This window comes from Apodemus sylvaticus, chromosome 13, assembly GCF_947179515.1.
Source record: "Apodemus sylvaticus chromosome 13, mApoSyl1.1, whole genome shotgun sequence".
NCBI classification, from domain to species: Eukaryota; Metazoa; Chordata; class Mammalia; order Rodentia; family Muridae; genus Apodemus; species Apodemus sylvaticus.
Window position 1 is genome coordinate 41,340,266 of NC_067484.1, and position 18,518 is coordinate 41,358,783.

An 18,518-nucleotide genomic window follows, 5' to 3' on the forward strand; every position below is an offset into this window, starting at 1 on the left:
CACACACACACAGCACACAGAGAGAGGGAGAGAGAGAGACTGGTAGACACAGAAAGACAGAGACAGAGTGTATGATTTAGCTGTTACAGAAGTTAGCTTAAAGACAACAACAGCAGAAGATGAAAGTACCAGAACAACGTGGATTTTCTTTTTCTTCTTTTGGTTTTCTCTGTGAAGCCCTGGCTGTCCTGGAACTCACTCTGTAGACCAGGCTGGCCGCGAACTCAGAAATCTGCCTGCCTCTGCCTCCCAAGTGCTGGGAATAAAAGCGTGCGCTACCACTGCCAGGCAGATTCGCTTTTTCATTTATCATTTTACAACACTGGAGATCCAGCCCAGGCTGTAGAGCTCAGCAGGCACCAGCAGAGAGAGAGAGAGAGAGAGAGAGAAAGAGAGAGAGAGAGAGAGAGAGAGAGAGAGAGAGAGAGAATGTGTATGCAAGCTCCACCCTTTAGTGACCTTTCACCCCACAGCATGACTCCAATGTTCATAGAGAATGGACAGGAGGAATGGGAGAAGAGAGACAGAACACCTAGCCACAGAAGACAGAGAAAGTCAAGTGTGACAAAGTAAGAAAAAGAAATAAAAACGAACATCTCTAAGTCTTCCCTTCCCCTGACTGTTAAAGGCAGAATTCTGGAATTGGACTGCAGGAGATCTTAAACCCGGCTCTCCATTTCAGATGTGTGCGTCTGCGTGTCTTCCACTCTATAGCTGAGAACAGCCATTTCCACGGAGAGAAGATGTACGAGTTCTAGAGTTGGTGCACAACTGTGCTTTATGCTTATGTCGTTGCTTTATTGCTAGACAGTAGACAGAGGGTGTCCATATCTTTTACACTATTTGAAACATTTACTGTACCTGAAGGAATTCAAATGGCTCAGGGGGACGGACATGGTAGAAGTGGGGGTGGCAGTAGATGCTGGTTTCTCTGCTCTGAGAACAACTTAGGATGTCTTAGGGTTCTCCAGCAGTTTATGAGACACAACACTGAAATCTCAGGAGAGGCCCCTCTCAGCAGCTCACAGTAGGTAGACTTGATTCGCTCTGAGCTAGCTAATAAGTGCGTTCTCTGGAAATTATGGTGATTATTATTTTTTGAAACTATAAGTTTACCTATACTTGATCTGAAAAGATAACTTTCTATAATTGTTAAAAATAACCATGGCATTTGGATAAATATGATGGTGATTGAGGCAGGAAGATCATGATTTAAGGCCATCCTGAGGAATATAGTGAGTTTGGGGCGAGCCTTAGTTACACAAAGCCCTGAATACAAACAATATCAACAAAACAATGCTGGATGGGGTGGCGCACACCTTTGGTCCCGGTGCTTGGGAGGCAGAAGCAAATGGAACTCTGTGAGTTTGAGGCTAGCCTGGGCTACATTTGTTGTTTGTCTCTAAACAAACAACAAATAAACACCAAGAAAAAAAAACCCAAGCAGGATGGCCAGTACCGCTTCTGTTGACTCAATACACGCTCATGGCTTTACGAGGCAGATGTTTTGAAGGACCCTGCACAGTAGGCAAATGCAGTAAGATGGTCCGTTCTCGTTCTGAGGGCTCAAACAGTGGCAAGGAGGCTGCTCTGCGAAGCAAACGGGAAGCTCCTTTGCATAGTACCGATTTCTCTGTGTCTTCTCAGTCACGCTAGTCTCACTTCCTATCGCTGCTCACAAGCAAGACCAGAGCCCAGTGCAAAATGAAAGTACACGAAAAGAAACGGTGAGGAGTTTCCAGACAGAGGGAGCAGAGCATCCGAGAAGGGCCCTCGGCGCCGCGCCGTGGTGGGCTGCAGACCCCGTGGTTTCCCCGCATTTCCTTCTGATTGGCCAGCAGGTGACCGCCTGCCTGGTCCGTCACAGCGAAAGCTCTCGAAAGCTCTGCGAGGGCGCACACCGCGAGCTCTTGTTGGGGGGCGGTGTTATTTAATGAGCGGGGTGGGACGGTCTGCTGGGAAACAGCTATGGTGAAAGATGACACACCACAAACACACCGTATGCAGAGTCGACAGGGATAACTGAAAAAGGAGACCCGCGTGAGGAGGTATGACTCAGGCATTGATTTAGAAAGGAGATACAGGTGGGCAGCCAGGGATGGAGGGGACCGTAGGATGTGAGGAATTGTCTCCTGGCAGAGGTCAAAACTGGGAGAAGGCAGTGGTTCTCACAGTTCTAACAGTGGGGAGGAGATCACTCACCCTTATTGGAGAGTTCTAGAATCCACATTTGGGACCGGGAATGCGGCTCGGTGGGAGAGCAGTTGCCTAGCGTGTGTTCAGTTTGATGCCCCAGTACCAAAAAACATAACTCACAAAAACGAAAACAAACAACAACAACAACAACCAGACACTCCTCTCTAATCTACTCTTCTGTCTGCAAGCATCTCTAAGCTCCCCCTTGGTAGTTTTTGCTTCTGAGAATGATGGATCTTATAGCTATGTATTAGAAAAAAACTACATCTCTCCTCCTACCTCACAGGCAAACCAGGTCTCCTCTCCTGCCCCAGTCACAGGACACCGGTAGCTCAGCAGGTCCATGGGACGTGTTCTCCTCTGTTCTTTCCTGTGGCTCCCAGGAAAGTGAGGGCCGGGTGTGCCTATACCCGGAGGCTGAGCAGACATGGGTGCATTCTGTGCTGAGAGGAGACCTCGTGGCTTCCGTGGTGGGTCACTTCCTTCAGTGATTTCTGAAAGAAGCAGCCCTTCTGCAGAGGCTCAGGGACAGCAGCAAAGGGTGCTGTTAGGAAGCTATGAGATACCAGGACGAAGACCAGGGTATGAAGGAAGAGTTCCATGTTTTCTTAGGGCATGGTTTGCCTACAGTTGAGCCACACTCTTAAAGACAATCTTAAAACTAGAAATACCAGTGCTCTCTGAAAGCTGGAGAACAGAGAGTCCACTGAAGACTCACCACAGGCCAATGCTTCTCTTCTGGTCCGGGGACTCGGCCTCCACAGATGAGGTAGGAGATTGGGCTGTTGGCGATTTGATGAGCCTCTTTCTGTCCTCCACACCATTCTCAGCCTCTGAGCTGAAGAAGAGAGAAAACCGCTTCACTTTAGGCATCCAGAGGGAGGCGGAAAGAGAAAAGAGGACGTGGTCTCGAGTTCTGGAGAGAGAAATAGTCTTCATCCCTCACTGGCAGCCTTGGCCCGTCCTAGACTCCATTCTAAAGGCTGCCTGTGGGAGACTTAATGGCAGCAGCTGCAGGGGACACCTGCTTCACTTGTAAATGTCTGGCCACTTAGGATTGCTCTGCTCCTGGTCTGTGCCACTGGGTCCCTGCGGCTCAACTCTGCCCAGCCTAGGCGTGTGCTGCGCTGCAAATCACCTGGAGGCTGGGAGAGCCCCAGTGCGCAGGCGCAGGCGCCCCGTGGCTGGCACACAAGGGTGGCCTCCTGCAGGTGCTGGGAACCCCCACCCTCTTTGTTTGCACTTCTCTTAAGTCACTTATCACCTTTTGTTGTAGTTGTGACGTCCCGCTTTCGGTTGTTGTTTTAACTACGCACTTCCCTAAGCAATTTACCGACTGTAATCTTTATAGTCATCCCGGCTAAGTAGGAATTATTATCTTCACGTTATAGGTGGGAAATCTGAGGCTCTCACTGAGTAGCTTGCCCACAGAGCTCACATCTGTGTGAGTTCTGTCCCTCTATAAGGTGCTTGTAAACACATCCTTTCTCTAATTCATTCATTCATTCCATTCATCCATCCATCTGTCCATCCATCCATCCACCATCCATCCATCCATCCACTCACCTTCTTTCCCTTTCTCCCACCCCAACTCACCCATTTATTCACTTCATTCAGTGTGGGAGTTCCAAAGTGGGGCAAGAATTTCATTCATCTTTATATTAACTCACTCAACAGAGTTTAGGATGGCAGTTAGCTATGACCAATAGGCAACAGAAAAAAAACTAGGTCTGACCTTGGTAAAAGAGAGCCAGAGAGAGAGAGAGAGAGAGAGAGAGAGAGAGAGAGAGAGAGAGAGAGAGAGAAAAAGGGGGGGAGGGGAGGGGGAGGGGAGGGGCAGAGGGAGAGAGAAAGAGAGAGAGGGAGAGGGAGAGAGAGAGGAAGAGGGAGAGGGAGAGGGAGAGGGAGAGGGAGAGAGAGAGGAGGGAGGAGCAGCAGCAGCAGGAGGAGGAGAAAGAGGAGGAGGAGGAGGAGAAAGAGGAGGAGGAGGAGGAGAAGTAGAAGGAGGAGGAGGAGGAGGAGGAGGAGGAGGAGGAGGAGGAGGAGGAAGGAACTTAGGGTTTGCTCACTGACCCACCAACAAATGGCTGAAGCAAGCACCCCAGTCGGCAGATGAGGACAGCACGGGGATGATCTTCAGTGTGGGAAGTGGGGGAGGAAAACGGAGGGAGAACAAAGGTAGTATTCAGGTCCTGACCGGCTTTGATCTTAGCCTATGTAGTAAAAACTCAGCTGCCCCTCTGAGGTCCTCGGCACCCTACTGAAGCTGAACCCACAGGCACATGCAATAAAATGGCGGTGTTGTGGCACACTGGCTGGTTTTAATCCTAACTTATCTTTTGGTGCTTCTACTTGGATGGGAGCAGGCAGGAGGTTACCACGTGGGCAGGCTCCCTGTGGGCTCTCAGTAAGCTTCTTTCACAGTCCTGTGGACACTGGGGGCTACACCCAGCGGGAACCATATCCTGGTATTGGGATCAAGACCAAGCATATTTGACAAGTAGAACCAACTAATAATTCTAGAAATGGCTGGTGCCCTCATTTTCTACACAGTATTTGCCTTTTTCTAAGTAGATAAACACTAAAGGACAGACACCTGTCCTCTATTTTTCCTGAAGGTACATTGACAGGGCTTAGTCTACTTTGTGCTGCATTACAGGACAAAAGACGCATGGGAAGCCTTTGAACTCTGATGGGGCCCCGTGTGGAGGCACACACCTTTAATCCCAGCACTTGGGACGCAGAAGCAGGTTTATCTCTGTGAGTAGGAGGCCAGCCTGATCTACATAGTAAGACAAAAAAAAAAGCTTTGCTTTAAAGTCATAAATAATAATAAGTACTTTATTACCTCAGGGTCAATTTAATTGAGGTCTTGAAGTTGAAGTCTATTTATGTATTTTCTATATATGACTGCTCTGTCTTCATGCACACCAGAAGAGGGAGTCAGATCCCATTACAGATGGCTGTGAGGGAACTGAACTCAGGACCTCTGGAAGAACATTCAAGGGCTCTTAACCACTGAGCCATCTCTCCAGCCACCTGTCTGTTCTCTCTGACCCCCTAAGAAAGACACATTTCATCCCCTTTTCAAGCTCACCAGGCAGAAATCCTCTGGAGACTGACTTCATTTCGCCCTTCACTTAAAATACTTGCTACATTTTACACAGGTTCAGAGTGCCTCCTGGAGGCCGAGCCACGACTGTCTTGCATACCACAGTTACACAGAAAGAGCTAAGAGCCGCTCAGGAGGCAGCGATATCTCCTCCTCCGAGGTAGATGTACCTTGCTCTGAGCACAGTCGGCCTAGCAAGAAGATGTAGAGGAGCCATACTGAGACGGCTCTCAGGCCCTCCTGGACCCGACCTCGCTTGGGAAGGCACTTTTGTACAGGACCAGGTTCTGAGGGGTTCATCTCGCATGGCAGTTCTGTGTCTGGGACTCCAGTTTAGCACTGGACTCTTCAGCACACATCTCTAAACACCCTATCCAAACAGTGATATCCCTGGAAAAAATGAATTTCCTTGAATATGTGCCAGTCTTTCAGCACTGCCTCTGCCTGACAGCCGACCCTACGGGGACACACTGGCTACAGTCTTCTTCCTACATGGTCCCCTTCACGTACCCGATGGTCTCTTTCCTTCTTTTAGAAAGGATGTATTTGGTTTTCAATTATCTGTGTATGGATATGCACATGCGAATGCAGGTGTCCCAAGAGGCCAGAGACATTGGATTCTCTGGAGTTGTAGTCACAGGCATTGAGGAACTGACTTCTGGTCCTCTGCCACAGCACTCCGAGATCTTAAGCTCTGAGTTTAAGTCTTCTGTTGGTTTCTTAACTCACCAGGTGCCCACCCCATCCCTCCCTCCACTCGTTTCCTCCTGGTTCTTCCTTACTGAACCTGTACTCAAAGTTCCTTACAATTCAGGCACCTTCTGTTTTTGTCCCGGGCACTCAGCTGAGCCTTTTATCCTTCTGAGCATCTGTAAATTGATGGATGTGTGCATTGTCTCAAAGAGGAAGTGAGTTTCATCCACGGGCCAATTCAGTTTCAGGGTGTTGTTTATTTAAAGGTTGCTGAGGTGTTTAAGGGAGCTAATTTCCAACCTGCAACTTTCCTGCAGGTGCTCTTCACCTTGGAGACCTTGTCAGCAGAAGACTAAAAGCCACAGGGAATCCAAACAGTGAAGGCCCACCCTGCCCTGCCTGAGGGAGCAGTGCACGGGAGGGTACCAAGTGCTCCCCGATGGCTTTCTGGGGAATTACTGAAAATTAAGCTAGTTGGGTTTAGCTTGATCATGAACATAAAATCAGGGTCCGTTGTTTTGAAACAAGAAGACAAACCCTTTTCTCAGACAAAGACTGAAAGGATCAATTGGGAGATCCAATCAGTCTCTTGCAAAAAGTATTTCTCAGAAATATCTTTTTTTTCTTTTTTTTTTTATCCCATATATTTTTTATTTACATTTCAGATGATTTCCCCTTTTCTAGCTCCCCACTCCCCGAAAGTCCCATAAGCCCCCTTCCCTCCCCCTGTTCTCCCACCCACCCCTTCCCACTTCCCTGTTCTGGTTTTGCCCTATACTGCTTCACTGAGTCTTTCCAGAACAAGGGGCCACTCCTCCATTCTTCTTGTACCTCATTTGATGTGTGGATTATGTTTTGGGTATTCCAGTTTTCTAGGTTAATATCCACTTATTAGTGAGTGCATATATATGCTCCACTATGTTCATAGCAGCCCTATTTATAATTGCCAGAAGCTGGAAAGAACCCAGGTATCCCTCAATAGAAGAGTGGATGCAAAAAATGTGGTATATATACACAATGGAGTACTTACTATTCAGTCATTAGAAACAATGAATTCATGAAATTCTTAGGCAGATGGATGGAGCTGGAGAACATCATACTAAGTGAGGTAACCCAGACTCAAAAGAAATATCTTTATTAGAGGGGGCTCGGAGTTTCCTAAGGGAGAGAGATTAGGATTCAGACCTAATCTGAGTATCAGAGAAGGACACAAACTGCCAAAAACACAGGAATTATCTTCGCCTGCAGGTTAGGTTTCTCTCCATTTCCAACCCAAATTAAGAATCAGGTACAAACCCTTACAGACTCACAGGAGGACTCTCAGATGTCTGGCTTATACAGACATGCCTGCCCTTCCCTATCAAGAGACTGCATTTTACTACTAGCTAGGATAAGCTGGCTTTAATACAATACCACCACACACTGTTACACAATCCACAAATAAAAACAGGCCGGGCCACCCTTCTCAACAGGTTGGTGTTTGCCATTTCCCAGACCTCATTAATCTACTGATGACTTAAATTCAGATTTTACAAGTTCTCAGAATTAGATTTCTTTGGTAGAGGCTTGCAGCATGTCTTCTGGTGATTGTCCTTGGGAGTTTAAAGGACATTCAACATTTCTTTCTCTGGGGAGCCTATTGCCACTGGGCAGAAGCTGTGATTAAACTGCTTTTCAGGGGAATGAAATCAAGTACCTTCCTGTGGTTTAGTCCAGGAAGCTATGATCCTTTCTAATTATAGCGACAATTCCGGGTTAAATTAGTCTAAGTGAGGGCATTAAAATAATACATCACAAAACTTTCTTGTGCTACTTAAAGTTGGGGTATTTTTCCAGCCACCTCTTTTTTTAAAACCATAGGTCTTTTACCATCAAAGAAGATTATGCAGGATAGGTTTCTGGAAATGGAACTATAGCAGTCAAAGCCAGATCAGGTGCTGCCCTGTTGCTGAAGACTGAACCACTGAACTGGGGTCCTTATAGACCCTTGTCTGATGTGCTGCCTGCCGGCTTGATGGCCTGATAAAGGTCAGGCGAGGCTGCATTATTTGGGAAGCAGATTTCTCCTCTAGTGATGGATGAGGGTTCTGGGAATTGCTGGGGGACACCCTCTGTAAAAATTAGACAGAAGTTCTAACTACCCAAAGGAGGAAGTAGCGTGCGGGCGGGATCAGTCCAGGCAGAGGAAAGAGACACTTGACTCTTTTTATGACTGTCAGACTATTGAAAAGACGGTCCCTAAGGAGCTGGAATTTCCCAAAGAATCTTGCACCGGAAGAAGAAAAATGCGGGAATCCATACCAGACAGAAGAAGTATTTGCCTCCTAGATAGAAATCTCACCCAGTTCTAACATGGGGCAGTCTCTTGGGAAAGCTTGAGGCTCAGTCAATGACAGCTGGATCACACCAACACTGCCCAGTTATACTTACCTTCTGTCTTCTATTGAAACCCAGACCTCCTATTAGGACCTCAAAGACTGACTGGAGGCTGGCTGGGGGTGGGGTGTTTACCAGACCTCTTTATGTGCTCTATTTCCCCAAGGTAGCCACCATGAACAAATCTCCTTTTTCTTCTTTTCACCAGTATGCATTTCTTTAATTGGAATATTGAGAACAGTGGCTGAAACTATTTTGTTAGGGCTGACAGGGCCCAGGCTTTGATCTTAACCACTCCAGAAACATGAGGTGTGCAAGTGTAGAAGTTGGTAGCAGACACAAGGACAACTGGAAGACCCTACAGCTTCTCCAGTTTGGTAAGTGCAGAATATCTCAGTGTAGACAGATTCTAGAAAAGCTGCCTCTGTTTATAGTTCTAACTTAGCGTGTCTTTGCCTAGCTGAAGCTTATGTGTCTACATTTCTACTTCAGAATAGTTACTGTAAGTACCAATGCCGTTTGTATATTATAAACAGGGAAACAAATTCTTCTTCTACTCCTTTCTTGGTGGTGCCTCAGTTTCTCTCCACAGAGGCACCTACTTTCACAGTAACGTCTATGTCTTTCTTGTAAAATTGTGCAAATGAATGTGAACATATTATTAATGTAAGAGACAGCATACTATTTTATACCTTGCTCTTAAAAAAAGTTTTAGAGTTGTTTTAAATTGTGTGTGTATGTGTGTGTGTTTATGGTATGTAAACATGAGTGAAGATGCCACAGAGACTGGGAGAAGGCATCAGATACCCTGGAGTTGGAGTTATAGGCAGTTCACAGCTGCCTGATATGGGTGCTGGGAACCTTTGCTAAGGGCACTAGGTGCTCTCAACCACAAAGCCATCTCTCTGCCCCCTAACTTTAAGAAAAGTACTTATCTATTTATTTGTTTATTAGTGTGTGGTGTATATATATGTGTGTGTGTGTGTAGCTGAAGGTCAGAGGACAATTTGTGGGACTTAGGTTTTCCCCTCTGATCATGTGGGTCCCAGGGATGACCTGGTGGTAGGTACCTTTACTGCTGAGCCATCATGTTAATTTTACTTTAAAAACAATAACTTCAAGAAAGTCCTGTATCTTGGTGTTCTTTCTTCATCAGTTTGTACAGATCTTTCTCATTATCCCCTCCTTGCTCCCGTCCTCTATTAAACAGTCTTGCTATGCGACCATGTCTAGACTTGGATTTGAGGTCTTCCTGCCTCAGCTTCCTGTGGTGTATGACAGTAGTCACCATACTCAATGTCCTTATTCTTTTGTGTTTTTATTACTACTACTACTATTACTATTATTATTATTAGATAGGGTTTTTCCATTGTCTTAGGGTTTCCATTGCTGTAAAGAGACATCATGACCAAGGCAACTCTTATAAAGGACAACTTTTAGTTGGGCCTGGCTTAAAGATTCAGAGGTTCAGTTCATTATCATCATGGTGGGAAGCATGGCGGTGTCCAGGCAGGCATGGTGCTGAAGATCTGAGAGTTCTACATTTTCATCCAAAGGAAGCCAGAAACAGACTGACTGTTTCCCAGGCAGCTAGGAGGAGGGTCTCAAAGTCCACCCTCACTGTGACATACTTCCTTCAACAGGACCACACCTCCTAATAGTGCCGTACCCTGGGTCAAGCGTATTCAAACCATCACATTTGTATAGCCTTGAACTCAGAGACTCACCTACCCCTGCTTCCTGAGTGATAGGATTAAAGGCAATGCTACCCCCCCCCCATCTTTTTAATAACTACATATAGTTCCATTGTAACAAATGAATTATAACTGAACCAGTTCCTTTTTGTGGTCATTTAAGTAGATTTTAAGTCTTTGCAAATACAAAGAACACTACAAGTAATATCTTTATATTTGTGGTGTGTATGAATATACCTATAGGAGAGTATATATGCAACTCATGAGTCAGAAATCATGAGTTTTAAAAAGGTTATAGTAACTGCCAAACTGCCCTTGGTAGAGATTCTGGGGTGTATACCCACAAGACACAGCAATACCTACGCATTCCCCTAAATGAAGTATGAAACTATATATATTAAAAGTAGATAGCAGAGTCCCTGATACATAGACTAAGACTAGTAACTTTAATAATGATCAGTGTCAGGCTTTTTGATCTTTCAAATATAAAGGGTTAAAAAAATCCCATTAAAAACTTAATCTTTATTTTTTACTTATTAATTTCTAAGGTAAGCATAGAGAAGAATGGGTTTCATTGTTGCATTTCCTCATGTGCAAGTTCTATGTTCACCTCATCGTCCTTCTCCACAGTCCTTCTAATGTCCCCTGCCCTCCTCTGGCTGGTCCCCACCCACTCTTCTGTTTTAATGTCACAAGTATTTATATTTCAACATCTTGTCCCCCTGTCCTTAAGGTCCTGTTTCCTCTCATGATGCCTTTCTAGATTTATGGCCTATACACATACACACATTTACATATATAATTTCAAATCCAGCTCTACATATGAGAGAAAACCTGTGCTATTTGTCTTTTGAAATAAATGATCTTGGGGCTCAACAAATTACTCAGCAATCAGCTTGTAGTGCTTGCTGCTCTCGCAAATGCTTGGAGTTTGTTTCTAGCACCCATATTGGGTGGCTTACAACCTGTTGTAACTACAGCTCCAGGGGAATCTGATACCCTCTTCTGGTTTCCAGAGGTGCCTGAAAACATAACAGAACACACATGCACGCACACACCTGTACTTTTAAAAACCTTTAAACATTGAGAAAAGTTAAGTGCATATCGGTGGTCAGCCTAACAGTAAAATAAGCCATCCATGAGATAGATATATGTATCTCCTTTTTGATACATTTATAAATAAATAAATAGCATATAGAGAAAAGAAATGTCCCAAGCAATGTTTTACTTCAGCAAAGGTTTCAATGACATCAGACAGGCTTCTAGTTCAAGAAGCTGAAGAAGAGGAGCAATACTTGTTTCTCCTTTTCCAAGGCCTTTACAATGAGAACTTCTAAAAGCACTGCTGTAACAGTGAAATAAAACCACCAAAAGAAGAGCAGTCCCCCAACATGTCTGAACAAGGAGCTGCAGAAACTCAGAAACACAATGTGCACTTACACATCCCTCACCAGAACACCAGTGTCAGTGGCTTGGACCAGCACAGAGACCTGCTTGTCAGACTGGGTGCAGAAGGAGGAGTAGGCGAGAAGTTTCTGGAACACTAGATCAAGTCAAGGTGTGCCTGTGAAGGATCTTTGACAGCTCTCCTCCACAGCCTATGCTTAGGCAGTCAAGAGCATAATGTTAGAGGGAAAGATATCAGAAAGATCATCACTGAAAGATGGTAAAACCTGAAGTACAGGAACCGAGGTCCCCAGGACTGGCATGGGCCTGGAGTACACCCTCATCCTCTGGGGACAGGCTTGTCCTCAAGCAGGGGTCACTCTATCCATGAGAAACAATGATCTGGGACAGACTTGTCTAGGGCCTTTCTTATATTTATTTCCCTCTCTGCTCAGTAGAGATTGAACCAGAGCTTAAGTGTGCTATGTAAGTGCTGAGTCACATCCTCAACTCTTCTTCACCTTAAGACAGGGTCTTGCTAAGTTGCAAAGGCTGCTCTTGAATTTGTAATCCTCCTGCCTCATCCTCTAGAGTAGTTGGGTTTACAGGCTCATGATACTAGACTTGACTGAGTCATTGATTTTTAAAAAAAAAAAAATTTTTTTTTTCCAGGCAGTGGTGGCATACACCTTTAATCCCTGCAATTGAGAAGCAGAGGCAGAAGGATTTTTGTGAGTTTGAGGCTAGCCTGATCTACAGAGCAAGTTCCTGGACAGCCAGGATGGAGAAATCCTGTTTTAAAAACTAAACCAAAACAACAAACTTTTTACTCTCTCTCTCCCCCCCCCCCGCACCCCCCATCTCTCTCTCTCTGTCCCTCCCTTCCCTTTGTCTCCTGCACGTGTGAATGTGCACATATGACTGCAGGGTGGTGGATTCCATGGAGTTGGAGTTACACTTCGTTGTGGGCCACCTGATGTGAGTGCAGGGAACTGAATTCAGGTCCTTTGGAAGGGTAGGGCTTTAATCATGTCTCCATTCCTCATTCTTAAATAAGAAATGTACATGACAACAAGAGATGGCTAGATTTTGTAGTGGGAGAAACCTAAGGTCTGAAAGAAAGAAAGAAAAAAGAAAGAAAGAATAAGAGAAAGAAAGAAAAGACAAAAAGACAAAGGAAACAGTGTAAGAAAGCTGACTTTAGAGAACAGAAGAAAACAAGACGAAAAGACTCAAAGTCTTCATGCCCTCAAAGAAAGAAGACAGAACACTGCTCCCATCAGACAACAATGGAACAAACAACAAACTAACTCTCAGTTCAAAACCCGTCATAGTTTATAAGAAGTATGTAAGATCCTCCAGGGCCTGCCCTTTGACCTTCCTGGTCTCTCTGATGCTCTAGACAGCCACCCTGCTAATTCCCAGGAGGAACCGTTGCCTCATCAAGTCTTCACTAGCCACCTTCTCTGGCCACCTTCTTGGTGAAGTCTTGTCATTAACAAGTACTGGAAGTCAGTGTCAAGACAGAAAAAAGTCAAAAGGAAAAAAACAAAACAAGAAAATTAAGATGTGTAAGCCAGGTCCTTCCTCTTGCTTTAAATGAACAGGCATTTCAAACAGAAGACATAATCAATAACAACAACAACAACCAGAAAAAAGAAACAGGAAAAAAAAAACCTGGGTAAGGATCATTAAAGATGGAAATGGGAAGCTTAAAGGCTGTAGCTATAGTCAGAGCTGTCTTAACAAAGCAAAAAGACAGAAAAAGAAGGGGGGAAGGGGCTCTATAGCTATACAATACAGAGTGCATATTAAAAATAAGAGGATTTCTTCTAATCTGTGTAAGACTGAATGCTAGATTCTAACCTTTCAAGCGGACACTCTTATCGTCAAGTCCTGAGGAGTTAGCTGTTGTTGAGAATAACTTTAATTTAGCACACTGTAAGTGACAGCTTCCACGAAACTGTCGCCTAAGGACTCAGAGTGTCTTCCGGTTGTGTAGAGGAGAACCAGAGAAGCAGCGGTGGCAGGCTATCAGGCCATGAAGCTTGGCCTAGGTAAGCAGAGAGGAATGTCTGGGTCTTCATTTGACTGACAGTGGGGATTAATGAGGATTAATTAATGAGGATTAGGTAGGAGGAATGGGAAGAGATGTTGCATACCCACCATTCCTCATGAGAAAGTTGATACATGCACATCTCTGGAGCACTCTATATATATCAGTGGGCAAAGAAGGCATCCGTGGAGGTCGAAGACGAAGAAGATGCAAGAGTGAGTGGGAGATTCGAGGGCAGGAAACAGACTGCATTGGGGAGGTAATCCTGAGGTAATGTTGAAATGAGGGGGAAGAAAAGCAATGAGAGACATCCGAGCAAGCCAAGGCCATCAGCTGAGGGGAGGATGCACCGCAGAAGCTATCCTAGGCTCGCAAGAGGGAACAACCCACTTGGAAGGATTTTGTGAATCTGGCTTTAGATATGATAGTCAGACGTGGTCAGCGGGTAGAAAACTGTATCTAAAAATGAAACAAAATCAAGAAAAGCTAACAGGAAGCAACAATCAGAACAGTGCGAGATGATCTGTGGGAGTGGGGCTGGAACGCTGGGTTGAGTCTAGCCCACAGCTACAGCAGTCTCCCAGGAATCTTACAGAACTCCCTCTCCTTCTACTGATATGGACGAGGCTCTGTCCCCTCTCACCCACTCTTCCGGTCCGACTTCCTAACACTGCATGTCTCTCAAAGCCTCAGGCAACTCATGTAACTACTCCAGTGTGTTTCATTTTTAGGATACCTACTCTGAAAGTTGACTGAAAAGCAGCTCACATTAAAAACAGACAAATGGAGAGCCAATCTCTCCGAGTAGCATCCAGGAGTGAGGAACAGCCACAGCTGTGGTTTCCTCCACCCTGGTGGGGGGGTCACTCAGTATGATATCCAGAGTCTACTCTCTTCAAGTCTTCTAGGACGTGAGGGCCTGATTCACTCTCCTCAGGCTCTGCCTCTACTGGGTCACACCACAGCTTGGGAGCCAGCAATGGCCTTTCATTGAGCCCTGGATGTCACCCAAGTCCCTCTGGGGTTCGCCATCTCCATCCACTTTCCATCCTGGCCCGCTGCTCTTCCTGCCTCTGGCTTCTCTCACAGTCCATTCTGTCTCCCTCAGCATACTGGTGCTTGGTTCTTCTAAGGCCTGCGGTGTGCTCTCTGCTCCTCCACCGGGCCTCGGGACAGGTCCCATTCCTTCCCCTTTTGCTATCAGCCTCAATCTATCTCTTCATTCCCAGTGTCCACTTGACTGGACAGTGGGTAAAATAATCCAAGGACAAGAATCTGCAACTTAAAGAAAGCTTATCCTTGAATTTTGTGTCACACCTACATGGCAACGTCCCTCTCAGTTGTGGGTGACAAGTCCCATTGGAAGAGGGCCCCACTGAGGTAAGAGGAGAAAAAAAAAAAAAGGACAGTCTCTCCAGGCTTTCTCCTGATTAATTAGTATTATACAAATTTCTCTCTCAAACAGTTATCAGTTCGGTGAGTAATGACTTAAAACCATATGGAAATTTGAAAAACTGTCTTCATTATTAGTAGAAACCACAGCAAGGAAAACAATTATCAAATGGAATAATTTCTTGGCAGGGGCAGTTTGAGGCCAAGCACAGCTGGAAACAACACGGAAAAATAAGAAGATGCTATATCAAGGTGTTAGCGGCTGATGAGTCCAATTTCCAGTCAAGGCAGACTGATGCTGCCGATGGAATTCTCTTGCTACTTATACTCTCTGCATGGGAATATTCGTTTGTACTGCTAAGTACCAACAAAATATACCACTTATATTTCAATTGTAAACCAGAATATAATCTTCTTTAGGTGTGGGCCTAAACAAGGTAGGTAGAGCAGGCTAGCCCCAAACTTGTAGCCATCTTCCTACCTCTGCCTCCCACACCCAACTATTTTTCACAGTTATTTTGTCTTCAGTGTTTGTTCATTTACTAGTGATTGCCAAATATCAGAATAAATCACTTTTTATACACTTATATGCTGGAGGACATGTATTTGATTAAGCTATGTTTAGGGGAGAATTGCCTTTTTAAATATAATAGATGCATTAGTCGAGAAAAGCAGAGTGCATAAGATGAAGGGGAAAATGAGATAAAGTAAAAGTACAATACTAGCAAACCTTCAGCTATTAAACACTGTAAACATCAGAAATAACAGACAAGACGGAAGGGTTGGTTAGATGTTTCAGAAACAGCTAAAAACTGAAGCTTAAGTTTTAGAAAGCAATGAGGTCCTTGGGAATATTTTTGGAGCTGTAACATAGAAAGAGTTATAACTGGTGATTAAATCAAAATAGCCGATCTTGAATGGTAAGATGCAAACCAGATTTGCGACAGGTCCCATTTGTAAGCAAGCAGTTGTTAAGAGCAAGGGCACCAGAAGAGACAATTCAGTGCTTTCATGAGGCTCTGGGTAAGGCCATACCTAAAAACTTCACGTGAGAATTTGGTCTACACAAAAAGAAAGGGATCGTAAATCCAGCCAAATACATGCATCAGGACTTAGTGCATCCTGCACATAGGAGGAAGAACAGGCACGTATGAGAAGGGTCCCGTCCCAGTCATATTAATTCCATTTAAATCCCAAATAATGTTAACACCTCTTTTGGACTGTCAGAATTAAGCAGAGTTTGTCATAGCAGAGATGAATCTGGAACCTTCTCTTATAGGAGAGACTACTGAATCTCAAAACCAGGAAGTTGGGTGCTTCAGCAAAAGTCATAAAAGGCTGAAAGTGTGCAAGGAAGGAGAAAATGAAAGACCAAGTATCCCAGAAGTGCTGAAGCAGGGGGATGCCTGAGGGTGAATTTGTGGCTTAGGATCGAGCAATGCACTGCATATTCCTTGAGTGTCAACGAGGATGAGGTGAGCAGAGTTATGAATTTAGGTCAATAACAGGTTCCCCGACAGGTCCCTGAGATGACACGGCTTACAGTCATGATACCGCTGAGTTTGGTACATTTCCTGAGAGTGACATCTGTAATGCTACAGTCTGCATGTTTGTGTTTCTACAAAATTCCTGTTGAGATATAGCCCAGGTTGTGTTTGAACTCATGGTGTCTCTTTCTGCCTTAGCCTCCCTCGTGTTGGGATTACAGGTACATACCACAGTGCCCAGCTCTAAGAATTGCAACAATTCTTTTGTTGCAATGGAAACTCTCAAGTCTGAAAGTGAGGAGGTGCAGTCTTTGGGAGGTGACTAGTTAAGAGAGTGGAATCCTCACAAATAGAAAACAGTCAAGGCAAGCCTACCCAAACCTGCTTTCTCTTCCAGGAGAAGAATGAATGAGGCCCAGGTGGGAATTCAGAAAGAAGAGAGAATGGGGCAGAGACACCACAGAGAGAGCCACGAATACACTTTATGGGCACAACAGTCCCTCAGGCTAAAATACATTGTTCTTGAATTAAGTTCCAATTCTCTTGTTTGAAACCTTTGTGAGATTAAACCCATGACAACATTTAAACCTGGGCAGAGTGTGCTGTAGTAAAAATCCATGTGTTTGTCCAGAAGAGAATATTTTACCTATTAATTTAATACTGCAATAGCATTTAAAGTTTAAATAGACACTCAAAGCCAAGACCGCAAGATAGGAGGCGGCAGAATCTGAAGGAACAAATGTTTGCTTTTGTTCTGAGGGCCGCCTCTCTCCCCACGGAGCCCAGCTGCCCTGTCCTGACCGTAGCCTGTGGGAGTAGACATCTGGACCTGAAGCACAGGATGGGAAAGCGGCTCTCTTCAATGTGGCTTCTAAAGGTGCAATCTCTAAGAGCTAGAGATTCCATCCTCTGCCCTTTTTTCCTGGCTGGACTGAAGGGTATCAAACCCCAAACAGCTCCAGAGTGTTCCAGGGGCCCCTCAGGGCTTCGCCCCACCCCCACCCCACTCAAACCTACTGTTACTATTTCCTGTCTCCTGTGTTCTGGTCTCCTACATCCTTGTCGGCAAGTATCTGAGGGAAACGTAGTGTGTTCACCACCCAGGAATTTCCCAGAGCCAGGCTCATCTTCTGCCACATGACACCAGAGAATCAACACAGCCTGGGAGGGGATGGGGCCATGAGGAAACGTACTGTGTATAAATACTATGCATTATTAAAACACAGGATGCCTTTTCTAACAACCAGTCAGGCGTGGAAGCACCTGCTTGCCGTCCTGGCTATTTGGCAGCTTGAAGCAGGAAAATCACTTGAGCTCAGCAGTGTGGCCAGCTTGGCTGAGATCCAGTTAAAAAAAAAAATAAATAAAACTAAATAAATAAATAAAAAAACTAACCAGAGTTAACTTTTAGGAAAATTGCTGTCAGTTCTTAAAAACAAGATATCTATTCATTAGTGAAAACAGTTTTCTTCAAAAGGCTTTGGTTTAACCTGAACTAGATATATTTACTTAAGAAAAAAACCAATTCATTCTACTCCTATGAAAAACAAATAGCTAGTCACACACCTTTAACTCAGCACTCAGGAGGTAGAGGCAGGCAGAACTCTCTGTGTGTTTGAGGCTACCCTGGTCTACATAGTGAGTTTCAGGCCAGCCAGAGCTACAAAGTAACCTGTCTCAAAAATAAAAAAACAAACAAACATACAGAAAAGAAAAACAAATGAAAGACAGTATAGTTTTTGGTTTTCAAGTTGGAAGGGAAGGTTTAAAAGTGTTAATTACCTCAGTGAAGAAGTATAGGGCAAAACCAGAACGGGGAAGTGGGAAGGGGTGGGTGGGAGGACAGGGGGAGAAAAGGGGGCTTATGGGACTTTCGGGGAGTGGGGGGCTAGAAAAGGGGAAATCATTTGAAATGTAAATAAAAAATATATCGAAAAAAAAAAAGAAACACTGAATTCATGAAATTCTTAGGCAAATGGATGGAGCTGCAGAACATCATACTAAGTGAGGTAACCCAGACTCAGAAGATCAATCATGGTATGCATTCACTCATAAGTGGGTGTTAACCTAGAAAACTGGAATTCCCAAAACATAATCCACACATCAAATGAGGTACAAGAAGAACG

General features: G+C 44.8%; 1 protein-coding gene and 1 long non-coding RNA gene across 4 annotated transcripts in view; one reads left to right on the top strand and one right to left on the bottom strand.

Annotated features, from left to right (window-relative positions):
- Positions 1 to 18,518, bottom strand: part of Gramd2b (GRAM domain containing 2B) — a 72,013-nt gene that overhangs the window by 29,822 nt on the left and 23,673 nt on the right. The window contains exon 2 of one of the 2 annotated variants that reach the window (XM_052155437.1): positions 2,915 to 3,034. In XM_052155437.1, the coding sequence (XP_052011397.1) occupies positions 2,915 to 3,034 (120 nt within the window). Of the gene's footprint in view, positions 1 to 2,914; positions 3,359 to 18,518 lie in introns of those variants that run through there. The other variant, XM_052155436.1, reaches the window with a different exon arrangement.
- LOC127663739 (uncharacterized) lies at positions 1,676 to 18,202 on the top strand. Of its 2 annotated transcripts, XR_007973009.1 has the most exons (4): positions 1,676 to 2,048; positions 15,095 to 15,342; positions 16,185 to 16,380; positions 16,790 to 18,202. It is a non-coding gene; the product is annotated as an uncharacterized LOC127663739 (long non-coding RNA). The 2 variants fall into 2 exon arrangements; XR_007973010.1 differs by lacking the exon at positions 15,095 to 15,342.